Source organism: Leptonychotes weddellii, chromosome 9, assembly GCF_054177405.1.
Source record: "Leptonychotes weddellii isolate Sample4059 chromosome 9, ASM5417740v2, whole genome shotgun sequence".
Classification (NCBI taxonomy): domain Eukaryota; kingdom Metazoa; phylum Chordata; class Mammalia; order Carnivora; family Phocidae; genus Leptonychotes; species Leptonychotes weddellii.
In genome coordinates this window covers 2,590,749-2,615,365 of record NC_138377.1, presented here as the reverse complement: position 1 = coordinate 2,615,365, position 24,617 = coordinate 2,590,749, and the positions used below count along the sequence as shown (strand labels likewise).

The 24,617-nt window shown below is 50.2% G+C and overlaps 1 protein-coding gene across 9 annotated transcripts in view; it reads left to right on the top strand.

Moving 5' to 3' along the window:
* PPP2R5C (protein phosphatase 2 regulatory subunit B'gamma) overlaps positions 1–15,263 on the top strand; it is a 117,351-nt gene extending 102,088 nt beyond the window's left edge. For 4 of the 9 annotated variants that reach the window (XM_081829900.1, XM_031035353.2, XM_081829906.1 and 1 more), the window contains 4 exons: positions 1,526–1,627; positions 3,068–3,140; positions 6,895–7,011; positions 12,372–15,263. In XM_081829900.1, coding sequence (XP_081686026.1) covers positions 1,526–1,627; positions 3,068–3,140; positions 6,895–7,011; positions 12,372–12,503 — 424 coding nt within the window. In that variant the 3' untranslated portion in view covers positions 12,504–15,263. Of the gene's footprint in view, positions 1–1,525; positions 1,628–3,067; positions 3,141–6,894; positions 7,012–10,130; positions 10,204–12,371 lie in introns of all 9 variants that reach the window. The other 5 variants (XM_081829903.1, XM_006740087.3, XM_081829902.1 and 2 more) reach the window with 4 other exon arrangements.
* Positions 15,264–24,617: the final 9,354 nt, after the last annotated feature.

The window sequence follows — 24,617 nt, the reverse complement described above, 5'->3', positions numbered from 1 at the left end:
TTTAAAAGTTAAAAAAAAAAAAAAGGAAAGAAAGATCTGGCTGTCCACTGGGGCATTTGAAATTTCCTGTATCTCAGTGAAACTTCAATTAGGATTGAAATCCAAGTCCAAAATATCAGTTTAAAAAGGAAACGTTGATTTCTTTGTGGGCTTACAATTAGGATGAAGTGTGGGTTGTATCTGTGGCCTTTCATCTGCCCCTCACCCCCATTTCAGGCCAGTGTGGAGGCGCGTTGGTTGGCGCCCACTGTGCCTGGCCGCATCAGCAGCAGCGTCTTCCAGGCCTCATCTCAGATCCCCTCCAGATGGGCTGAAGGTCGCTGCAAAGCTCGCGGAGCTCAGTCCCTGCAGGAGCATGGTGCCCACCCCGTTCTCGGGGGCCCTGCACCCTCGACCAAGACCGTTAACATTAACATACACAAGCACTTTGCAGCGACCTTCACCTTGTTGAGAAGGTGAATGCAGGTGCAGTCAAGGTACAGGAAGTCCCTGGCCCCCGACAGGCATCTGGCGAGCGTTCGCCATCGGCGCGCGGCTGGGGGTGGTCACTGGGGCGCTCCTGGCACCGCCCAGCGGACCTCATCAGTGTATCGGCTGTCAACAGCCTTTTCTTGGCCACATTCATTTTTTATTATGCGTAGCAGGTGGTAACAAAGGCCTCGGAGCTCAGCCACCGTCCCGTGTGTCATTTAGTACGAGGCAAGAACAGCCGTGACCGCTCCCCGTTGCAGAGAGAAGTGTTACTCCAGTGTTTCCCAATGACAGAGTTGGGTTCTGTCATGAAGTGAGTTAAGAAGTCGCTGTGAATCTACATCAGCAAAAACAGCAGTAGTCCTGGCAGCCATGAGAGCAGTTTTGGGGCGAGAGCGGAGTTTTTCTGCGGCTGCCTGGGCTCTGCGGCGCGATCCTGCCACCCGTCTCGCCGGGGGTCCCGTGTGGGCTGTCGCCTGAAGGCAGGTGGGACTGACGTCCTCTTCAGGCTCCACTGGGCCGTGGAGCAGCTGTGCCTCCCCCCTCTCGTGGATGTCAGAGCCGGGAAGCGGAGTTTCATTAAGCCATTCCGTGGTGATTTTATTTTCTGCCTTCCAAGGCTCCGTTTTGGCATTATTAAAAACTTTCCTGCCCTTAAATAAGATGAAAAGGAAACTGACGTTTATAGGAAGTAAAATTGTTTCCATTATTGTCCCCTACACATTGCTGTTTGTCTGAATTCTATTTCTTCAAGGGTCGATGTTTTTTATTCCATTTCCACGGAAGGTGGCTTTTGGCTGCTGTCAGCCGGGACAGAAAGCAAGGGGCCTCAGGGCCGGGGTGCTCAGCGAGGGCCAGTCGGGTGCACTCCACAGGCTGTGTGGACGCAGATGCATCCAGAGTACCGGGCTTTGGTTGGAAAGCCCAGGGGCGTGAGACATAGTGCCGCCACAGTAGCTGGAGGGCTAGGGGGCAGGGGCTGTGGCTGAGGAGGGCAGGGGGGTGGACAGAAAGATGGAGGGTTCAGAACCTGAACACCAAGGTCTACTTACAGGACAATACACGGCTTGATCTACAACGCGCTGAAGCTCTTCATGGAGATGAACCAGAAACTGTTTGATGACTGTACCCAGCAGTTTAAAGCAGAGAAACTGAAGTAAGTTGCTCCTCTCAAAAGCTGCTCTTCCAAGGATTTTGTCATCCTCAGTCCTGAATAAACCTCTTGCATGGGTGTGTCCTAAAACATTCTTCACTTTAAAGCAAAATCAGTTCTGTCATACTCGGAAAACAAATGAAAATGTTTGTGACATTAACTTGTTTTCAGAGAACATCGCTGTTCTTTCCATTATGCTGCTAGTTTAATCACTTCTGCAAAACGGTGTGCAGTCAAGAATTTAATTTCCCAAGGAACAGCGAGAGGTTGAAGGTATAGGAACTTCTCAGGTTTATAAGGCAGGAATTTGAATTCTGTCCCATGAGGTTTACTTGAAGGGGCAAGCATCTTCATCTCAACATAGCTTTAGCCCATTTAATGCGGGCCTTCCCAGGAGCTTAGCCAGTGTCCTTCACAAAATCAGGGCCCTGCTCTCAGGCTCGGAGGAGGATGTCGGCGTCAAGTCCGGGCTCTGGGCAGATTTTCTTGTTTGCTTGTCGCTTGAAGCTGGCTGAGAGAGAGAAACTTTGAATGAGTGTAACTTGAATCATGGGATATACGTAACCAGCCGTCCTGCGCATACTTTAAACAGCATGTACGCATTGACTCATACGTCAGGCCCTGTTGCAGGTTCTGACAGCACAGCAGTGAATACAACAAAAATCCCTGCCCTCGTGGCTGGTGTGGAAAGGAAAGACAGGGACATCCATGTGAGGGAGACACACTGTGTACGAGGTGTGGTCCGCAGGGCGGGGAAGGGGCCCAGGGTCACGTGCGCATGGAGCCTCCCGGGCTCCCGATCTCTGGCCCGGGCTCCCTCAGAGCTGAGCACAGGGTTCACCCGTGCCTTCCGCTTTTCACATGGCGAATATCTTAGCTTTCTGAAAAGGATCTTAAGGATCATGCAACACATTCTCCGGATTTAAAAGAAAAGTTGGGTCCCGGTGAAGGGATTTACAGAAGGTCGCCTGACTCACTGGCAGTGGGATCTGATGAGAACCAGGTCTGAAGATTTCCTTTTTAAAGCCATCCTTGTTGGGATGTCGGCCCTTAACCTCAGTTCCCATATGCCATGGAATGGTCTCACTTTTCACGGCTCCATAAGCTTGTCTTCAGAGTTATCCAGGTTCTGCGAAGAAGCAGCTAAAGCAGGAAGGATGCAGACCTGAGATATTCGTATAAGTGCTCCTAGGAACCTACAGTCTTCAGCATGTTCTTATTGTAGCATATTTGTTAAATCTTTTCCTTTAAGTCTGGCTTGTTTTTCTTACTTCGTTTTCCGTGTCACATCCCGTTGGGCTCACCACTCTGAAGCTTGCAGAGTAAGACCAGAAGTGACAGAGGAGAGTAGGTGACTGTTGCTGGTCATGTCAGTTTTGCCTCTCACCTTCCCTTGCGTGTGATCCATGTCTCTAATACCAATGACATTTTACTATTTTTCAGAGAGAAGCTAAAAATGAAAGAACGAGAAGAAGCGTGGGTTAAAATAGAAAATCTAGCCAAAGCAAACCCCCAGGTACTAAAAAGAGTAACATGAAAACGTCTAGGGTGTTACTTGAATGTTTTTATGAGCTAGAAATGTGGCTTCCTCACGGGATGGGCGGGGGGCACTCTCACTAACCTTGTATATGGAAATGTCTGCAATAAAAGTACATCTCAACTTTTGTACAACTGATTTTTGCCCCACAAAGTTTTTACCACAGAATTGACCTTTTTTTTTCCCCTCCGCTTTTTCAATAAGATCTAAATCTTACCAATAGACTGTGGTAAAAAGAAAACCAGGGTACAGCCTCTATTTGGGGGCCAAGATTGCAGTTTGCTTTCTCCCCGCAAATGTCACAGACACTGTCGCTCAAACGATACGTCCCTTTCTTTTTAATTATCAAAATCATTCGAAAAGAAAAACAGTGAGATTTGAAATAGATGAAGTACGAAGTTGGGTATCCTTTTTCCTAAAGCCAGGGTCCTGTAGGCTGAGCCTTTAATTGTTAAAAATTGCCTGACTTCTGTCATGTTGGCCACTGACCCTTTCTCCCGTCCTAGCTAGAAGGCTCCAGTGCGCTCTGGCACGCGGGCGCACGTGCCGTGTCTCCCGGAGCCACCTGCAGGTGAAGCGGCGTCCTGCACAGCGCCCACCGTGGGGCCGGCTCCCGGGGCGACCGGCATCCGGGGGTTCTGAGCTGGGTGGTCTTTGGTGTTCTGTCCGCTGGTCCTGACGGACTGGAGTGCTGTCCTGGCAGGTGCCCCTCCTGGTTCGGGGCCTGAGAATCCGTGGGGCGCATCTTCACCACAGGCACCGTCCCAGGCTGTCCTCAGCCTCCCAGGAAAGACAACACGGTACTTTATGAGAACCACACAGCTACCCTTAAAATCCTAAAGGGGGTTCGTTCAGGTGAACTGGATTACAAGCAGTCTGTTTTCTTGGGTGAGAGGTGTGCATAAATCGTTCACTAAGTTCATTATGCCGGTTTTTCAGTCTGACATTTCCTAAAAAGTGACGCTTGAACACAAGGTTTAGACGTATATGTTTGATCTGTGTAACATATTGATTGTATTCCCCTGGATAAAACCACATTCAGGAAACGTAAACCTTCAGAAAATGGAATGACTCTCTTAAGTGAGGTCTCGGTCCCTGCGTGGAACGACCCGGCAGCGTCCCCCTTACAGCGTCTGTTCTGTGCTCTTCACAGAAACGCCGTTGTAAGGTGACCGTGACCCCGTGAGGTAGACAGCTCCCAGGACCTGCTGTAAGGAACAGAATGTGAGGTGGAAATACTGACATTTGTTTTTAAGACACAGGAACAGCAGAAATCTGGGGCAGGTGGGGGCAGAGGGGCCCCGCCTGACGGCCGAGGGCAAAGGGCCGGCAGAGACCCTGCCCCACGCGCACGCAAAGTCACGGGAAATACACACAACTCAGAGAGCCTGCTTGTATCTGTTTTGCCAAGAATATAGAAACAGTCTCGTGAAAACCCGCACAAAGCTTTCCTGTCACAAACGGGAAGGAGCTGGTTGGTTGTGTAACAAGCGTGGCCTGGTTTCACTGCTTTGCGGTAACAGGTGTCCCTTCTGAAACAGACACTGTTCTCATTTCCCTTTTTCTGAGCTGCTCCTGAGTTTTCCTACACGACGTTTTTACTCCTCTGGGCTGCTCTCTGCGGTGCCCCAGGCGGGCGACAGCAAACGCATCCGGGCTCTGCCTGCGCTCACTGGGCGCTGGGCTGACCGTCTCCCTGCGAACCGTGTGTGAGTCAACCCCCCTGAGTCCCGTCTGCATGCGCAGTCCCCGGCGCAGTGTCTCCCAAAGGAAAATACTTCATGGGCTAATAATGTCTCAGGGCTGAAAAGCAAGGCCTCGGGACTTGGTTTTCACCTGAGAGAGAGGGAATCTTTTCTAAGTTCCAGTCACTGCTTGCCATTTATAACGACGACGCCAGAAAGTAAATAACTGTGTGGACAGTACAGCCTGTTTCTGTCTCTGTCATGAAAACAGTGGGGTCTTTGGAGCGTGGCTCTCCGTCTCAGACCTGCCCCCTGGCCTGTATCTGGAAGTCTCCCCGAGGCCCCTGCTCAGCCTGGACGTGCGCCGTCCATTGCGCTGGGCTTGGGGAGTCGGCAGCGCCTCCAGAATTTTCAGTCGTGTTTGTCCTAACAGTTGTGGTGGCTCCGTTGGAGTTTCTGAAGGTCACGCAGGGTTTAATTTGTTTAAGTCGTGGAATAGTGAGGATTTCTAACATAAATGTGTTTTCCTAGTCCACCAAAGAGGCCAGGGGACATTTTGCTGCTTACTTCTCCCTGACCTTGGTCGGAATTGTGTGAAATGGAGACAGGCCCCTCTCTGAACCCTGGGCTCAGGGGAGGCACGGGGCCCAGCTGGCCACTTTCCTTTGGGAGGTGGGCTTCTCTGGGCGACACGTGTGCTCCTTTACCCTGCTGTGGACTCCAGCCTCGACAGAGGCTTTTATTCCTAGTGAGAAGCCGCTCACGCACTTCGCTGGACCGTTTTGTAGCATCCTTGTCCATTCTTCCCTTTGCCCTGAGCCCCGGTGAGCACTGTGAGCCCCACGCCACGCTCGGTACAGGCCTGATGAGTCGCGCAGTTACTTGTGCTTCTGAGAGCCCTGGGGGCGCGGGGCGGAGCAGCAGCCACTTCACTTGGCAGATGGGCACCAGCTGGGTGTCCCGAATCGTGGAACTTTCCCGAGATACAAAGATGAGAACAGGATACAGCTCCGAGGAGCTTAGGGATCCATGAGCGGAGCCAGACGGAGGCAAAGAGAATTCGTTTCAGATGGTGAGATTGTAGCACACCCGGGATTCAGAAAGCCACGCTGCGGGATGGCCGCAGTCGAGGTGTCCCCCGCAAGAGGGCTGAGCCCCTTGGAGGGGAAGTCTCAGCTACCCGGTCTGAACCCGGGGAAGGTCCTCGAGGCAGAGAGAGCAGAGGAAGGAAACCGAGTTGTTGAGCACAGGTGGACTGTTAGCCATGGAGGAGGGGCTGGGTGTGGTCCACACTTGGGACGCAGCTGGAGAGCAACGAGTGTGGATTTTCATCCCCCAGAATGGGTGCAGGTGTTAGTGTCCTAAAGGGCAAAGTGGCCCAGTCAGACTTGCATTCCGGAAAGTTCTTTCTGGCAGCGATTCGTCTGGTGTCCTGGAAGGGGCTCTCAGAGCGTGTGGCGGGCAGAGGGCCCTGGGGCACCTGGGCGCCCAGCGGCGTGGGAAGGAGGGAGCCGGCCGGGCCGAGGCTCCACGGCCACGGGCTTGCAGCTCGCAGCCGAGCTGTTGGACCGAACCAGGTCGCAGAGTTTGCTAGAGGGCCGAGACGCCGAGGGTGTGGACAAAGGGGTGGGATTGATAACGGGGTTTCAGCGAGTTAGAGCGAGGGGCGAAGGAGTGAGGTCGGCAGGTGTGCGCAGCCTGGGAGGCGAGGGGAGGCTGTGAGCGTGAAGCAGTCCAGGTGAGCACGTGGACTCAGGTGCCAAGGCTGCCAGGCAGGGTGACGCCCCACCGTCCCTCGGGCCCCAGGGACCAGGGAGGCCTTGGAGGGGATGCTGGAGCCTACGTCACACTCCCACCTGGTGCCACTGGGCCTAGAAGGGTGGAAGTGTTCTGGTTTCTGAGGCGCTGCAGGTATAGGCTGGTTTAATTGCCACCCAACAGGCTTCATTCAGGAGAGGGCCCTGGGGAGGGCGCCGGTGGGAAGACGTGCCCCTGGCAGCCCAGAACCTGAGCGCCAGCAGAGAGTGATTCCGCACTTTGCATTGCAGTATGCAGTGTATAGGCAAGCGAGCACCATGACCATTCCAGTTGCAATGGACACAGATGGGCCTTTACTCGAAGATGTGCAGATGCTGAGAAAGGCTGTGAACGAAGAGGCTCGCCAGGTAAAAGTGCACAGAGCTAAGCCGGGCCGCGCCCCTGGTAGATTTGCCTAAGAAATGCATAGAATTTTAGGAGATGTGATCTCCATCAGTGCCTTCTGTGCAAGCTCAAGCTAAAAACTAAGTTTGGCTAAGCTCGTGGGAGGTACTTTGTCCATGCATCTCAGTGAGCAAACTACTAGAAATCATTTTAAATCTGAGATTTAAGTGTTTTTTTCATTTATATTAACAGTAACAATCTTAGCTCCTGACTGTCCCTTGAATGTTATTAACCTGAACAAAAAACCCAAACGCTTCGCAGAGTGGAAAGTGGCGTCTCCCACTCGTGCTCTGGCGCGGAGAGTCCCCTGTCCGCCGCCCACGGCAGTCCCTGGGGCCCAGTCTTCCTCCCCGACAGCAGAACCACACTGGCTTGCAGGAAGGGTCCGGAGCTGGGGACCCCCGAAGGCTGGGGCCTTTGTCAGGTTAACACCTGTGCTCAGGTGTTTGTCCCCACGGTGGTGGAGATACATATTCAGATCCCCGCTGATTCAGAGACAGACTGTCATTACTAAATTGGGAATATATACAATTAGGCTTTAAAGAGGGAGTTGTCCTGCCTGTGCGTTGAGGAGCCTTTCACGGGCCGTGTTTCTCCGAGCGTGCCTGCCTCTCTCCAGTCCACGGAAACTGGCGCAGTCTTGACCGGATTGGGGGAGGGGGGGCGGGCAGGGGCCTTTCTGACTTGACACCTTAAGCCCCTGCGGCCTGCTTGAGAACTCCTAACGACACCCAGCGCTGAGATGCTGAAGTGCGAAAGGTCAGGGGCTAGACCCTGCTGTGCGCTGGGTGCAGGCGGTTTACCGATGCTCATGTCATTTGGAACTCGCTTAAGCAGAGGTTTTAATTCAAGTGAATTTCATTCCCCACCTGATCAGACAGGCTCGGGGCCTCCACCACCCAGACTGCACTGGCCCGACTTGTGGCCACAAGCCCCACGGGGCTGCTGAGCACTCGGTGCGGCCATCTTCGCTGAGCTGTGCTGTGCTGACCTTGTCTAAAGCACGGGAATCCCCAGGCTCGGCAGGAAGAAGCGAATGCAAAACCATCTCATTCGTAACTTTTTACTATTGATTGTATGCTGAAATGATAGCATTTTGGATATATTGGGTTAAATTTAAAAATGCTGTTAAAATTAATTTCACTTAGTGCTTTCTACTCTTAATGTGGCTACTAGGGCATTTGGAGTCCCATGCTTGGAACACGTTATTTTTCAATTGGACGGCACTGGTCCAGACTCCTTTTTCACAGAGCTGCCCGAAGAGGGCGGCTGCATTGGCCACGTTCGTGCCCCTTCTTGCCCGGCCAGCTCCCAGCCTTAGCGTCAGATCAAAACTTGAAAATACCAAAAATACAGTGAAGACACTCCATACGCTCCTAGTGAATGTCAGTAACTTATTTTTACTTAGTTCACTTGGATTCCATAATTGTTAGCAGTGAACAGATTTAATAAAACACCCAAAAATCCTTCTATTTTTCCCTGTCCTGGCTGGGGGGGGGGGGGGGTGTTAATTCCCCTACTTCATTTTTTTTAACTGAGACAGGAATTTGAGGTCTTTTTTTTAAACTGCCATTTTGACTTTACGGCTTCAAGCGCACTAAAAACATGAGAGCTCGCCCAGGCCTTGCAGACACAGGATATCAAATCAGCTCCCCTCATACCAGAAAGCCTGCCCAGGAACCTGTGACCACATCAGTTTTTAAGTCACGTAGACCCTTCAGCGATGGATAGGAAACTGATGGTTTACAAGCCAGTTCGTATGGGTTAAATATTTGGGGTTTGGAGGTTTTGGGGGGGTTTGGGTCCATCCTTGGGTCGAGTGCAGGTCATAATGAATGCTAGGAAAAGAATAACCTATGTCCAAAATGTAATGAACACATAAATTATGGTCCTATTTATGATTTAGGGTGACTCTACGAGGACTCAAGTATTTGATCAAGAAGGCAAACCAAAATAGCATTCTCATCTTGAGTGGAAAATTGCCTCTGAAAGTCGACCCGAGTATTTATGTGATAGCCGGTCCCTAGAAAACGCCCCCCTGGTTTATCTACCCCCTGCCTTAGCGCGGGGCATATGTCCTTCGCTATAACGTGAAGCAGTCAGTCTCTACTCATCCACTCACTTGGTTCTGAGTAACAGGAGGCAGACGGGGCATTTCCTGCAGAACTCCTGTAGCCTGTTTGTTTGCATGACTCTTGCAAAAAGAGTAGCTTAAGTTTTCTGCATTATTATTTTCTGCAATTATTCCCCCGCTCTTACCTCTTAGATCTCTATGATCACGCTCCTGGGTCGAAGACTTGGCGTTAAAATACCAAATCTCCCCAAGTTAATGCAATCTCAGAATCCCAGCATACTTTTTTTTTTTAATGACATATGGATTCTAAAATTCACATGGCAGTACAAAGGACCCAGAATAGCCAAACAACTTCGAAAAAGAATAAAACTAGAAGACTAATACTACCCAATTTTAGGACTTGTTACAGATTTCTATGGATCACTTGTACACCACCCCCCCCCCATTTCAACCCAACTAGGTGAAGATATTCATAGTGCAGTCTTTTTGGTATAATATTTGATATAATAGACTCTCCTGAATTTGAAAAATGTTGGAGTCCTATATTCCTGAAATTCTCAAAAACACTGTTGTTAAAGCAAAGAGAAAAATACCCAGATGCAGGAGAACTTCATGTGCACAATTTGGAGACCAAATTACATAAGAAGTTACAGCTAAAAATTAAAGTCTGAATGTTTTCGGTGCCCTTTTAATTTTATCTTTGGCTAATTTTATTTTTCCGAAATAATTCCACATTTCTTTAAAATGACTTGAACGTTGGCCAGGACGGGACGCGTGTGAGCGGTAAATGGCAACGTTGTGCACCGGAGGAGGGAAGGAAGTGGGATGCAGTTGGAATTCTGTGGAGAAATTATGTATTGACCTGTCAGAACCATAATTTGCATTTTTTTTTGAGGGGGGGAGAAACGTGTCTAACCCTACATAGAACATCCAAAGAAAAGTAAATTTCATGTGAAAGACATTTATACCAGAGACGTTTAAAATGTTTACAATTCTCATTTTTAACAGTCGGTCGGGAGAAAAGCAGTGTCAACCATGCAGATAAGGAAGGTGTAGAGAGACGGAGAGGTGTGAAGTGAAGGTACTCCTTACTCCATACGTAGAGTGTGTTTAAGGCTCATATGCTTAGGACAAGACTTGACAAATTAATGCCGTGTACATGAAGTATTTTCCCTTTCCTCCCTGCCATTCCAGCTGGTGATAGTGAAGACAAATCTGGTCCCTCTAGACACTTTGGTTAGCTGTGTCCTCAACTGCTTAGTGAAAACGTGCACGATTATGTTCGCCCAGGCCCTCGTGTTCTGCTCCCACTTACTGTGTAAACTTAAGCCTCTTAGATCTGCCGACACGCGGCAGACAGAGGCCGTGCCTCATGCTCCCCCTGCTCGCGCGTCCACCGTTGCCCGCACGCCCCCTCCACCCAGGCTGTCCATTCGGGGTGACTGCACGCCCTCCCATCTTTCCCCACCTGCTCTGTTTCTGATCTTTCTCCTCTTGTGGTTCGTGAAACTCACGCCCTGCTTTACACACCAATCTAAGATGCCTACACAGGAGGGTCCAGACGTGTCCAGCACACTCTCTGTCCTTCCAGATGCTCCCGGGGTCAAGTGTGTTCTCTCCCTGGTTCCAGGTCCACGGTTTCAACTGTGGCCTTTTTCTGCTAAAATGCTTCTTCTCTTTGGAATGCCTGTTTCAGCAAGGATGAAATATTCCGAGTCTGTGAAAGTCTTGGTTTTGTTTGGCTTCGCTTTGCTTTGTTTTCAGGGTAGAATTTTCCCCCTTGAGTTCCTTGTGGGCCGAAAGCAAACACTCCTCGGCACCGTGCCCTTCACAGTCCCCCTGACGGGGGTGGTTCTCCCAAAGCCGCCTTAGACTAATTTTCAGGGGGGAAAAGCCAAACTCCCGCCTTTCCCATAAATGAATATTTAAGATTCACATCACATTTCTAGAAATACTCCTAAAATATCACACAAGGCTCTTTCTTTCTAGACCTTGATGTTACTGCCGTTTCCACAGATAAATTTGCCAAGAACCCTAAGAAATATTAGCTCTGCAAAAATGTGAACTTTTCATGTCTGACTTCTGCGGGTTCTGGAATCATTTTTAAAAGCCAGGAAATGTATACTTTATGCTGAGGTTAGATATCCAGAAACTATGAGAGGTGGCTGTGGTTTTGTCCTTTTTGTTGTCAGATGATTGACTTAAAACGAATTTTCTCTGACAAGACATTTGTTCACCACCACGAAAGTCATTATGTTCTCTTTAAAGTCTGTCTTCTTTTTAATGGAGACGCCAAGCAGAAAGGTTTGGTTCTGGCCGAAGTTTAGAACGAGTTGGCAGTCTCCTGGTGTATATGTTGTGTTTAGATGATCTCGGTGGCTCGTTCTGTTTCAGAAATCCTGGCATTAATGCAGTGACCCTACCTCAAAACTGAGTGACTCATTTAACTGTTATTTATGGAAATGGGTGCCTTTGGTGTAAACTCCCCATATGAGCACCCCCGTACCCCGCTTTCTTTCAGACACAATTCTCTAAATCGTCATGCAAAACTAGGGTTCATTTTTTGAAAAATTTTTAAGTAAAACCACACTGGTCCTAAACTTCAGGAAGAGAATGGTGTGGAAAAGGGAGTTTTTTGTTTCTTATTCTTAATATTAGGAAATTTTATGTAAATAATTAAGTACAGGTTTTCTAAGTTCTAGCAGGTTTGTTCCCCAAAAGTGACCCATTTAATGTCTCTTACCTTAAAGACCTTTTTTTCAAATTCAGTAGAAGTTTTAGACCTTTCTTTGACTTTAAATCCAGTTTTAATGTGGTTTTCATTCATTCTTTTTATATCCCTCCAGAGGAAATTTCCACTTTCTGAAAGGCTTCTGCAATGGCCATAGCCATAAAGATGCCTTTGGTAGCATCTTACGCAATGGGGTTCTGCTATTGATGACATTTCCTAAAACGGGCGACGTCGCAAAAATAGAGGTACCGAGTACTCGGTACAGAACTACACTCTCCAGGAGCCCAGACTGCAGTGTGGCGCACATAGCCCTTCACACTAGCTGTTAGATCATTGCCAACGGCCGAGACCGTTTGGGGGCACTTGCCTGTGCGCGTGCCGCCGACTTCCTCGGGCAGCCTTAGAATGTGGATGCTGGGCACTCCGCTCACGGCTGCCCTTGGACTTAGCATGCAGACGTGAGCTCACTCCTCCGGTGGCTTCGTTTGTAGCCAACGCCGCTGCCTTTTTAATTCCAGGCACAGAAAGATCTGAAGAAGGACCGGCCTGTCGTGCGCCGCAAGTCCGAGCTGCCTCAGGACCTCCACACCAAGAACGCCTTGGAGGCTCACTGCCGAGCTGATGAGCTGGTCTCCCAGGATGGGCGCTAGCCCCCCCCCCCACCCCCCGGAGGACCGCGTCGGGCTGGGGATGCTGTTCTTTCCTGGATTCTGTAGAAAATACATCCTTTTTGTGCCATACAAATCAGTTACACTCAGAGTCAGAGCTTTCTTCGACCCCGTCCCGTAGGCAATAATGCACGTCTGCCTCAGTGCGAGATTAGGAGTTCAAACAATGGTGGCCTCTCAGATGGGTCGGCAGCGCCGAGGGCCACCGGCCGCGTCCCCAACCAGTGGGCTCAGCCCCGGCACAGCCCCTGTGAGACTACTTTCCAAAATCAGAGCTAAGGAGAGCACCCTGGTCATCACCTTCATGTTCTACCCAACCGGAATTCGTGATCATTTAAAAATAAGTGGTTCTATGATAATATCAATGTTCTTCAAATCAAAGGAACACTTTAAAAAAAAGTTTATTACATATTTTTGAAGACTTTACAAACCTTTTCCATTGTTTCTCCGTGATTGTTACGCCAGTAGCTTCCCTCTCTCCCTCTCTCTCTCTCTCTCTTTCTCTTTTTCCTTTCTTTTTATCTCATTGAGATGGTTCTTTGCTGTCCTCGTTCTAACATAACTTACTGGGAAAAGTGACATGACAATCCTCAGCCGCTGTGTTTTCTGATGGTGTCTCTTTCCTTTGATTAGTGACATCAATGCTGTCACTTCTTTTGTGTATAGCTAAAGCCATATTTCCGAGCCTGGGGTCCAGCACCAGGGACCCCGGGAGTTAGGCTCGTAGGAGAAACTTATTTTAAAGAGAGCTTTCTCTGTCTACCTTGACCGCAGTTGGAATTTTCAAATGATGTGTCCCATTTTCTGTTTGTTTGCAGACTTTTATTTTCTCTAAACATTGTTGCCCTTTCACAAGGCTCTTGAATTGATAAAGTTATCATCTCTGAGAATCCATTTTCTACATTTTATAGAAGGTTAGAACGAGATCATCTTGAGTCAGGCCACATCTTGGCCGGACGCGAGCTGCAGCTGCCTCTGGGCATAAAGTAACAAAAATGCCACGGTGCGTGCGGGCCGCCACCCTGACGTCCCCTCGCTGCCGGGACGCGGTCCCCAGACCTCAGCGGGCGGCGGCGGCGCAAGGGCTTACCGTGAACCGTGTCCAGGTGAACAGAGCACACATTACAAACACCTCATGAGGAAAATACAGCGTCTAAGTTCCCCTCGGTCTTCAAATGCTGCTATTAGATTTCACGGACTTCCTTGCATGTGTCGAGCTTTTTGTTAGGAATGGAATAGCACGAGGAGAAAAACCTTTACACTCAGTGCTTGGTCTGCTCCGTATTTCTCTCAGGGTGGCCCGTGTTTTGACTTCTTTACCCCGCTTGAGAGCCGTCTGAGATGCGTCCTGCTCTTCTAAACAAGTGACTCCGGTTTCTTTTGTCTCTGGCATAAGATTATATTAAGTTCTTGTTAAACGTCTTGATGCCTAAAAAGATAAAAGGTGGCTTCTTTTAGGATCTGTATTTTAATCGAGGTCTTGGGTGTCCACGGAAACACTGTGGGAAGCAGACCCGGTTCCCCGCGTGGCTGTGGTACCTGCTGCCCCCGGTGTCACTTAGCCCACCCACGATGTTGATTTCCTTGTGTCCCTGGAGGAAGATCATGGGGGGGGGGGGTTCTGGGTTAGGAGCCAAGTACTAACTGAAAAGCTTGCCCCAGCTGAAAGTGGGAAAGGCCACTTTGCGAGAAGAAACACTTCCTGAGAAACTTGACAAGTTATCTATCCATTTTACCATTATGAAATTTATAATTTAAAAAAAAGTTTAGATGCCTTCTCCTTTTGAGGGAAAAAGGGTGCTTTTTATTGTATAAAGCAGCGTCTTATGTATTTTGATATACCATTGTTTGAACTTCCGTCTTTAGCTGATAGATTCTCAAATATCCTTGATTTTGGATGTTCAGTATGTGTGTGAGAGAGGGTTCTGGGAAGACTCTCTTCTGCCCTAGGTAAAAAGCAAAATATCCATGATTTGGGTGATTGTATAAAGCTCAACCTGTAAGAACACCTTCTTGTCTAGGTTTTATTTCCGCTCTTTATTGAAGACAAACATTCACCAAAAAGGGGGGTGGAAAAAAAGTTTTGAGAGAGACTAATTTTCTTTGACAAGACTATTATTTAATATTTTGGCCTATTAAAGTTTTCCTAGTTAGTACTCAGATTCCCTGTGCTAATTGTTCAACTTATATATTATTATATAGATACACTGTTTATTCTGTACCAAACTGATTTCAAAAGTACTACATTGAAAATAAACCGGTGACTGTTTTTCTTCATAAAGTTCTGCGTTCCCATCTTCACTCTTTCTGAAATGTATCTGTACATCAGAAATGTCACTATTCCGAGTGTCTTTTTAGTGTGGCTTTAGTATGGCTTCCTTTTAATATTGTACATACATTGTATCTTTGTTTTATGGTAATAAGTAATAAAAATGTAGACTTCATATTTTGTACAAAATGTCCTATGTACAGAATAAAAAAAGTTCATAGAAACAGCAAAAATAGGTAAGTGGCACAATTATTTTTCTTTAGAAGATATCTGTAACTTTACGCTTTAGTGAAATGTTAAGTACCTACATATTTTTTAACATTTTGTAATTCTCAAAACTTTTTGTTCTGACATTGTTTATGAAGAGAAAACTTCATACACGTGCCATTTAATATGCTCTTTTATCCAATTTTAAAAGAAAAACTCTAAAAATGGTGTATTATATGGACTAAATAAAGAACATGTGAATTTTACTGCTCATCATGAAACTAAATTTAGCCATGGTGTCGGGCCAGCCGGGCCTGGTGGTTAGCAGGCTTCCCTTCAGGCGAGGGCAGCCACGCCAGGGATGCGGCCGGGAGATGGGGAGCGGAGGCCCCCGCCCAGCTTCCCCAGCTCGTTCCGTGAGCTCGTGGTTCACCTCCCTCAGGGAGAAAAGTAGAGGTGCCTTTCTCCACCCCCTCTCGTCTTTGAGGAGGTAAATGTGAGTCAGAGCACAATTATAGAAATGGAATTATTTGAGCCCGAATCGTGATGCTTGAAATGATTCTTGAAAAGAAATGAATGTCTTGCCAACAGAGTAGAATCAGTGGGAATCTGAATCCGGGGTCTCAGCTGACCCCTCCCCCCTTCTTCATGGGGAACCTCAGCCTCACTGATGCCGTGAGCGAAAAGTCAACAGAGTAGGCCGAGAATCAAGGTATGTCCTCCTCCAGTCATTGCCACAAACCACCCATCTCCTTGGCCGCGCTGGATCGACATTCCAGCAGGTGGGGGTCACCTGTGCACCTCCGTTCCCCTCTGTCCGGTGGTCTCGTGACGCCCTCCTGGACAAGAGTGCAGGAGACGTCGCTCCGGAGCTGGGGCTTGGGGGGGGGGGGCGCCACGCCCGTGGGGACTCCGTGGGGAAGTTTGGAGAGCCGCACGTACCCCCTTCACGCAGGGGCAGGTGTGCTGGTCAGAGGACACCCTAAATGTGGGGCAGCTAGGAACTGGCCGGGTCCTCGGGCCAGCCGTCCCTTGCCTCCCATCTTGGAACCGGGGAAGCCACCGTGTCCACTCGCATCCGTGGCTCGGGAACCCCCGAGAGAACTCGGGATGGACGCTCGCCACGAGCCCAGGGCCCAGCCTCACGCTGCTCCTAGTCAGGCTGGCAGGTGGAGCCCGCCGTGTGTCTCCTTCCGTGAGAACCAGCGCCTCAGGCCGGGGGCTGCGGGGGGCTCACGACCCGCCGAAGCGTCTGCCGCTGTTACCCCCATGGACGGGGGCACGCAGAGGTCGAGTCACTTGCCCAAGGTCACATAAGTACTGAGTGGAGCCAGGTTTCAGCCCACGCAGTGTGGCCCCGGAGTCCCTCCCCTCACCACGACGTCGCACCGGAGGAACACCTGGGTCCTGTGGGGCCGGGGGCGCAGGGGTGGGGGCTGGCTACACATACACGGGAGCGCTTCTGACCGTGCACCTCACTTCTAGAGCTGGAGGAACCCGGCCACCATCCAGTCCCGCAGCCTTCACACGCGCGCTTCAGAAGCCACCGTTCTTCCATAAGGTTTGTAAGAGTTTAACTACTCAGACTCAGGCACGTTCTGCCAACTTCCAGCCCCCTGGAGACCACCAGCTCCTTACCTTCTGCCCCCCGTAACTTCATCCTGTTACTATGTGAACCCGTAAATGTATCAGAACCTCAGCTCCTCTTTGTTTAATATACGGGGTTTTACGTAAGATTTCATTTCGGGGGTGTGAGGGAAGTAGATTCCACGATCCAAAAATTTGAAATCCACTAAGATTAACTTTTTTAGGGAAGGAAATGGGAGGAGTTGAGGCAGAACGGTGCCCCCAGGCGGCCCAGGGCTGAGCCTTTCCCCACTCTGGCCTGCAAGCTCGTGTCTCTGCTCTTCACAAAAGCATTACGTAAATTCCACACCACTTTGCAGTAGTGGAGGAATCTCTAAATTCATCTTTTTTTTTTTTTTAAGATTTTTATTTGAGAGCGAGCTCACGAGCAGGGGGGAGGGGCAGAGGGAAAAAGAGAGAAAGAGAAGCAGACTCCCGGCTGAGCAGGGAACCTGACCTGGGGCTCGATCTCAGGACCCCAAGGTCATGACCTGAGCCAAAGGCAGACACTTAACCACCTGAGCCACCCGGGCCCCCCCCCCCTCTAATTCATCTTTCTTCTGATCATACCCGGTTCAGGGGAAATGTGGCCTGGTTTACTCCTGTGGGGCATTTAGGAACAGCTCAGTAAATTTAAGCTGGACCTGAACTCAGCTCTGTGGTTCATTTTATAGGATGATGCATAACGATGACTAGTCAATCGCAGGAGTTTTCTGACCCATCTTTTTTTTTTTTCCAGTTTTATTGAGATGCAGCTGGCACGCAGCTCTGTGTCAGGTCCAGGGGCACCGCGTAATGACTCACGTACGGTCTTGTGAAATGAGCACAGTAAGTTTAGTTAACCTCCACCTCCTCGCTTAGTGACCCCAAAGAAAGCCTCCTAGGTTTCTGCAGTAAGAACAGCCGGTGGGAGACACTTGGGTGACCACTCCGATGTGCCGGGGGAGGAGCAGCGAGCGGTGGGGGCGTGGGCCTCTCAGCCGCGGGAAGCCCACGGAGCTTCAAGCAACCCCCGGCATCGGGCCCGATCAGGAAACCGCTTCTGCGCAGCGTCTAATAGAGGCGCTCGGGCTCTGCCTGTCTCTCTGCCGCACGCGCACACACCCCCCGGCCTGCTCACGCCGGCACCGTGCACAGAGTCGGGGTTTGGATTCCCGGGGGCGCTGGGTGGACCGCACTACAGCGTAACACGGAGCGGCCGGCCTAAGGTTCCCTGTCCGCCTCACTCGGGTGCGGTCAGCCCAGCAGCGCCTTCGTTACCGTCTCCAAACTGCATCGTGTAGATTTCAGGGCACCTCGTGGCCAGGGACTGTCCCTTTCCTCCGAGCCCCACGTGCCGCTAAACACAAGGCAGGGGAGCGGAGCATCGAGGAACCTGTTCCCCACACGCTTAAGGAGAGTGTGTTTAGACCTTATTGGAAGCGGGCTCCTGGATCACGAAGTTAGCCCAGAGTGAGCGTGCTGCCCGGGGCTTGGAGACCAGGGCACGGTCACCTCCTGAGCAAGAACGGATCCTGAGGCTGGGGCCTCTCGCAAGCCAGGATGTTAGGCGCCGCTGAGCCCACAAAATCCAGGCTGACCCCCAAGGCCACACTGACCGGCTGCGCTTGAGCTGAAAAGTAAATAATGTCTCTAGTAAGTCCTACCGTTCGATGAATTGTTTTCTTTTGTTCGATGTTGTCAAAATCCAGATGAGTCTGTGGTGAAAGGTTTTGCTAGGAAAGCCAGAGGTTGCTTCCTCCAGAACTGTGTCCTCACGAGTTTCAAAAAGACCAGAATAAAAAGCCTGTCACGTGGAGTGACACGTGAGTGAGCAGGGTCCGGGTCAACCAGCACGAAAGGCAGAGGCTGCGGGGGGCCTGGTGGCGCAGAGAGTGACGGCCGAAGGGCTGCTTTCCCACGGGGCATCATCCCCGCGACCACCACAGGTGCAGTAACTCTCCGGAAGGACCCAGAAGGAAGCAAAACTGCTGTACTCTTGGTCACCCCTTATGCCTGCCAAGGACGCAGGTTCAAGTCAGCAAGAGGAAAAGCCGCGTCGGGCAGGGCCGGCAGGAGAGGCTAGGCTCGGAGGCCGCTCGTCCTCTCCCCGAGGCCACTCCTCCTGCTGGCAGCTCCGCGTGCCTGGGCCCGGCTGTCCGGGGCTTCGGGGGGGCCAGTCACACTTACATGGGACTCCAAACGCTCGGCTGCCACCTTGCAGCCCACAACCACACCCCAGATCCCGACAGGGCCCCAGGGAGACAAAGATCCTCGTCTGGCAGGACCTTCCCAGGGCTTCGGGGCGGCCTACCAGGAGCCCTTCGCCGCACGGTGGTCCTCGCACACAGGCGGCTAGAAGTGGGGACAGGGCACAGCCAGGAGCCGGCGGTCGGTCCCCCCCGGGCCTCGGACTCCGCTCTCCCCGTGGCGCAGCCACGGGCGGACAGCCAGAGGACGGGCCAGTTAACCCGTGGGGAGACAGGGCTACCAACCCCCCGGTAGAAAAAGAACAGACCCTGACATTATAAGGGCCGCTCTCAGCGGCTCTGGGGGAAAACCACCCCGCACCTTGAAGTGGCTCAGAGGTGACTCGTATCCAACATCAAAGTTAAATAAATACGGGAAACATACCTCGGTTTCAGGCACGTTTGTTGCTCCTCTGGCACCGAGTACCTAGCAATGTCAGAGCCCAGGCAAGGTCTGCATTCATTCATTCATTCATTCACACCATAATGAACACCATGGGCCCCCTGCCCGGACTAAAATGTACTCAGTTAACAGTCACATCCTCTCTCCTAGCGTCTTCTCCAGCCTGGAGATCAGCACGACTTCAGGGCCCAGCAAGCACGTCACCGGTGAGGGGCCCCAGGAGAGGCTCAGGCAGCGTAGAGCAGAGCCCGGACAGAATCCGCATCTCCCAGCTCCTGGGGCCGACATGGCACCGAGGTGAGACCCGGTCTCCAGCTAAGTGACCCTGGGACCGGTTTCAGATCTCTGTGGACCAGGCTCGGGTCCCCAGCACCAGTGTGCACGCAAGTGCTGAGCACGACAAAGTGCTTCCACGTTCTCACCGAGGTCTGAGAAATGGCCAACGGAGGCCGGCCCTTCAGAAAATGGATGGCATCAGAGTATTATCCTTCATCGGACGTGCTTTTCCTTCCCTTTGGGCACTAAACTCTATCCTCATGAAGTGGTGAACGTATATAGGAGGTTTTTTTGTAATTCCGTGCTTGAAAACAGTTGGCAATACTGTGTCCCCCTGCCCCGGGAAAGTGTTAAGAATATGACAGTAGTGATCTGCCTCCTGACCTATGAAATCCAGAATTCTAGAAACCCTGGTCTACTTCGAAGGCCTTGTTTTACAGAAAATGAAGTGGACTCAGAGAAAGAAAGCCCCTAACTAGTGAGTGCTACAACCCAGCAGGTTGGACATGGGGGCTTTGAGGGGCTTTTTTAAGATTTTATTTATTTGAGAGAGTGAGAGCACGAACAGGGGGAGGGGCAGAGGCAGAGGGAGAGAGAATCTCAAGCAGACTCCCTGCTGAGCACGGAGCTGGATGGGGGGCTCGATCTCACGACCCTGAGATCATGACCTGAGCCGAAATCAAGAGCTGGATGCTCAACTGACTGAGCCGCCCAGGCGCCCCGGGTTGGACGTGTTTAATAGGACCTCGGAGCTGTGTATTTATGGGCAGTCCTTTATGCTGCCTGCCACTGCATTCTTTCTAGGTTGTGGATTTTTTTTAATGTCTCTAGGAATTGCATATTCAAGAGATTTATTTGAGGTAGATAGCGAGCCTCTTACGGGAACATTTTTACTTTACTAAGTAAAAATTCAGATACTTCCTGAATAGAAAAATTTTCCCATTATCAAAACCTGCGTTTCTCAGAACACTTGGAAAAAGCCTTTGGAATCATCTTCAGTCTGTTGTGCAGGAGGGACCAGAAATGCTCTGTCATCTATAGCCACACATTTCCTATCTTTAAAAAAAAAAAAAAAGTGCCCATATTTTCCACCAGTTGACCTTATAAAACTTGAGTACAAAAAAAATCAAAATCAAATCCAGCCTCCCAGCGTGAAGATTGGACCTAAACGAGGACAGAAGGATTCCAATCAACAGACGTCTGGGCCTGTGGGTGCTGGGGCGTCAGGGTGCCATGGCACCCAGAGTCAGAGCCGGCAGGACCGGCCCCCCCGCCAGCCCCACCCTGCAGCTGTCTTCATCTGGTGGTGGCACAGCCCCACACCTGCGGCCACGCCAGAAACCCAGCCTGGAGTCTTCCCTCCGCCAGGACACATCTCTCTACCTGCCCCGCCCCAGCTTGGCTCCCACCCTTCCCTTGCCGGCGTGAGAGCCCTCTTTCTGGAGCACCTCAAAACAGCAATCATGTCACCCTCTTGTTTAAAACCCTTGAGTGGCTTCACATGGCACTCAAATGAAGCCTGAACTCCTTCCCACGGGCTCCAGGATCTCTCTGATCTGAACCGCCTCTGGCCCACGTCTCACGTGTTCCATCACTGGCCTTTCCCACCTCTTTCCCACCTCAGGGCCTTTGCACAGGCCATCATTGCCCACCCCACCCCCAGAGAATCATGGCTGACTTCTTTCCATCCTGCATGTGTAAACATCAGTGTTTTCTCTTGAGAGACGCCCTCTCTGACCACCCTGTCAAAATTGGGAACTCCCCCATTTCCTTCAGAGCCCTGATACAATCTGTAATTATATTTGTTCCTTAGTTAAGTGCCTCTGCCAATAGACCAGGACCTCGGGGGCTTTTTCATTGTGTCCCCAGTGCTCAGCTCCATCCCCACATAACAAGGTCCTTTACTCACTGGGTTAAGTGGGTTGAGGGGGCACGGGGCTGGGACACACACCAGGGACTGACCGTGTGCCTGCAGCAGGAAGAGCCGTGGGGGAAAGGATACTTGCTCCTTGCAACATTTGCATGCTCAACATGATGGTGCCGATGAGCAACACAGACATCCTTGCTTCTGCGTAACCAGGGCAGCCCAACAAATCAGACTCAGCCGTGAGTATCACGACAGGGAGTGGACAGGGCTACAGGGCCTTCCCATGGGCTCGCCCCCGTGAAAGTGAGGGATGTTCAAGCAAAGGGACACATACAAAGATCCGTGGATGGGGGAGGCATGAAGTTTTGCCGGAGCTAGGCTGTCACCAGAATGGCCAGGGAGAGTGGCCATGAAATAAGGCTGCAGCTTTCTGCAGGGCTGGGTCACTGAAGCTCACCATTTCTTTTAAGGAATTTGGACTTCAGCCTATAGGCAGTGAGAAGGTATGAAAGAATTCTGCGCAGGGGGGTCAATAAGATTAGAGGTGGCACGTGACACTTAAGTCCCTCAAGTGGAATGTGGGGTGGGGGTGGGGGTCTCAGGCAGGAGAACGAGGAGTGGCTCAGAGGCACAGAACCCCCTGTGGGTGTAAAGTCCCCACTGCTGCTTGGACTGGGGTGTCTGGACATGCACTGAGCATTCCCAAGACCAAGTGAGGCAAAAAAAGAAGCAAAGTAGATCTAAATAAAATAACAAGGTGGATAGTGCAGATGGACATTAAACTCTAGTCTTTATTAACTTTTTTAAAAGATTTTATTTATTGAGGGGCATCTGCGTGGCTCAGTCGGTTAAGCATCTGCCTCCAGCTCAGATCATGATCCCAGGGTGCTGGGATTGAGCCCCGCGTCAGGCTCCCTGCTCGGCAGGGAGCCTGCTTCTCCCTCTCCCTCTGCCCCTCTCCCTGCTTGTGCGCTCTCTCTATCAGATAAATATTTTTTTTTTAAGTTTAGGCGCCCCTAAACTTTAGTCCTTAAACCAGAGAACACTCCTTTTCAAGTTCACCTGCAACATTTATGAAAACTGATCACATACCAAGCCACAAAAATCTGAAATTCCAAACAGAATAATACAACACTCTGATTACCATGTGACAAAACTGGAAATTAAGAACAAAATTTCCTCAAAAGTCTTTACACCCAGAAATTTTTAAGTGACTAAATAACTCTAAGATCAAGAGGGAAATATAAATTTGATGCAGCATTTCTTTTTTTTTTTTAAGATTTTATTTATTTATTTGACAAACAGTGAGAGAGGGAACACAAGCAGGGGAGTGGGAGAGGGAGAAGCAGGCTTCCCGCCAAGCAGAGAGCCCGACATGGGGCTCGATCCCAGGACCCCAGGATCATGACCTGAGCCAAAGGCAGATGGCCCAATGACTGAGCCACCCAGGCACCCCAAGATGCAGCATTTCTAAAAATAATAGTAACAAAGCCATGGCATATCAGAATCTATGGGATGCAGCCAACATTGTACTCAGGAGTAAATTCATAGCATTCAAAATCCATATAAAAATTTTTAAATAACTTAAATGTCCAACATAAAAAGCTGCAAAAAGGGGAACCTGGGTGGCTCAGTCGGTCAAGGGTTTGACTCTTGATATCAGCTCAGATCATGACCTCAGGGTCATGAGATCAAGCCCGATGTCGGGCTCTGCATTCATCGGGAAGTCTGCTTCTCTCCCTCTCCCTCTGCCCCTCCCCCGTGCTCTCTCTCTCTCTCTCTAAAATAAATCTTTTTTTAAAAGATTTTATTTATTTATTTGACAGAGACAGAGACAGCGAGAGAGGAAACACAAGCAGGGGGAGTGGGAGAGGGAGAAGCAGGCTTCCCGCTGAGCAGGGAGCCCAATGTGGGGCTTGATCCTAGGACCCTGGGATCACAACCTGAGCCGAAGGCAGACACTTAATGACTGAGCCACCCAGGTGCCCCTAAGATAAATAAATCTTTTTTAAAAATTTAAAGCGGGGCGCCTGGGTGGTTCAGTTGGTTAAAGCGTCTGCCTTCAGCTCAGGTCATGATCCCAGGGTACTGGGATCGAGCCTCGCATTGGGCTCCCTACTCAACAGGGAGCCTGCTTCTCCCTCGCCCTCTGCCGCTCCCCCTGCTTGTGCTCTCTCTCACTGTCTCTCTCAAATAAAATCTTTAAAAAAAATTTTTTTAAACCTGCAAAAGAACAAGGTAATATTTTTTTTTAAATATTTTATTTATTTATTTGAGAGAGAGAGAATGAGAGACAGAGAGCATGAGAGGGAGGAGGGTCAGAGGGAGAAGCAGACTCCCTGCCGAGCGGGGAGCCCGATGCGGGACTCGATCCAGGGACTCCAGGATCATGACCTGAGCCGAAGGCAGTCGCTTAACCAACTGAGCCACCCAGGCGCCCCAACAAGGTAATATTTTTAAAAGCAGAAACTAAAAGGGTGTCCAACATCATTAGTTATTAGGGAAACGTAAATTAAAATCATTATAACCTACTGCTACACAGCAACGTGAATGACTATAATTAAAAACCTGACAACATCAAACGTTAAGAGGGTGGTGCAACAGGAGCTCTCCTTCATTGCTGGTGGGAATGCAGAATGGTGTGGCCACTTTGAAAATCAATCTGCTAGTTTCTTTCAGAATTAAACGGACACCTTCCGGGGCGCCTGGGTGGCTCAGTTGGTTAAGCGACTGCCTTCGGCTCAGGTCATGATCCTGGAGTCCCGGGATCGAGTCCCGCATCGGGCTCCCTGCTCAGCAGGGAGTCTGCTTCTCCCTCTGACCCTCCTCCCTCTCATGCTCTCTGTCTCTCATTCTCTCTCTCTCAGATAAATAAAATCTTAAAAAAAAAAAAAAATACACCTTCCACTCACCATATGACCCAGTTATTCCACTTCTAAGCCTTCCTAAATGCCACCAAAAAAGCGTTTACCAATAGAGTTGAAAACGTATTTCTTTAAGTCTTAGAATGTTTATTAGCAGCTTTGCTTTTTTTCTTTTAAGTAGGCTCCATGCCCAGCATGGAGCCCAAAGTGGGGCTTGAACTCACAACCCTGAGATCAAGACCTGAGCTGAGACCAAGAGTCGGACGCTCAACCAACTGAGCCACCCAGGCGCCCCGCACATTTAGTTTTAATTGCCAAAACTGAAACACAGAGTACCCGTCAACTGTGAATGGATA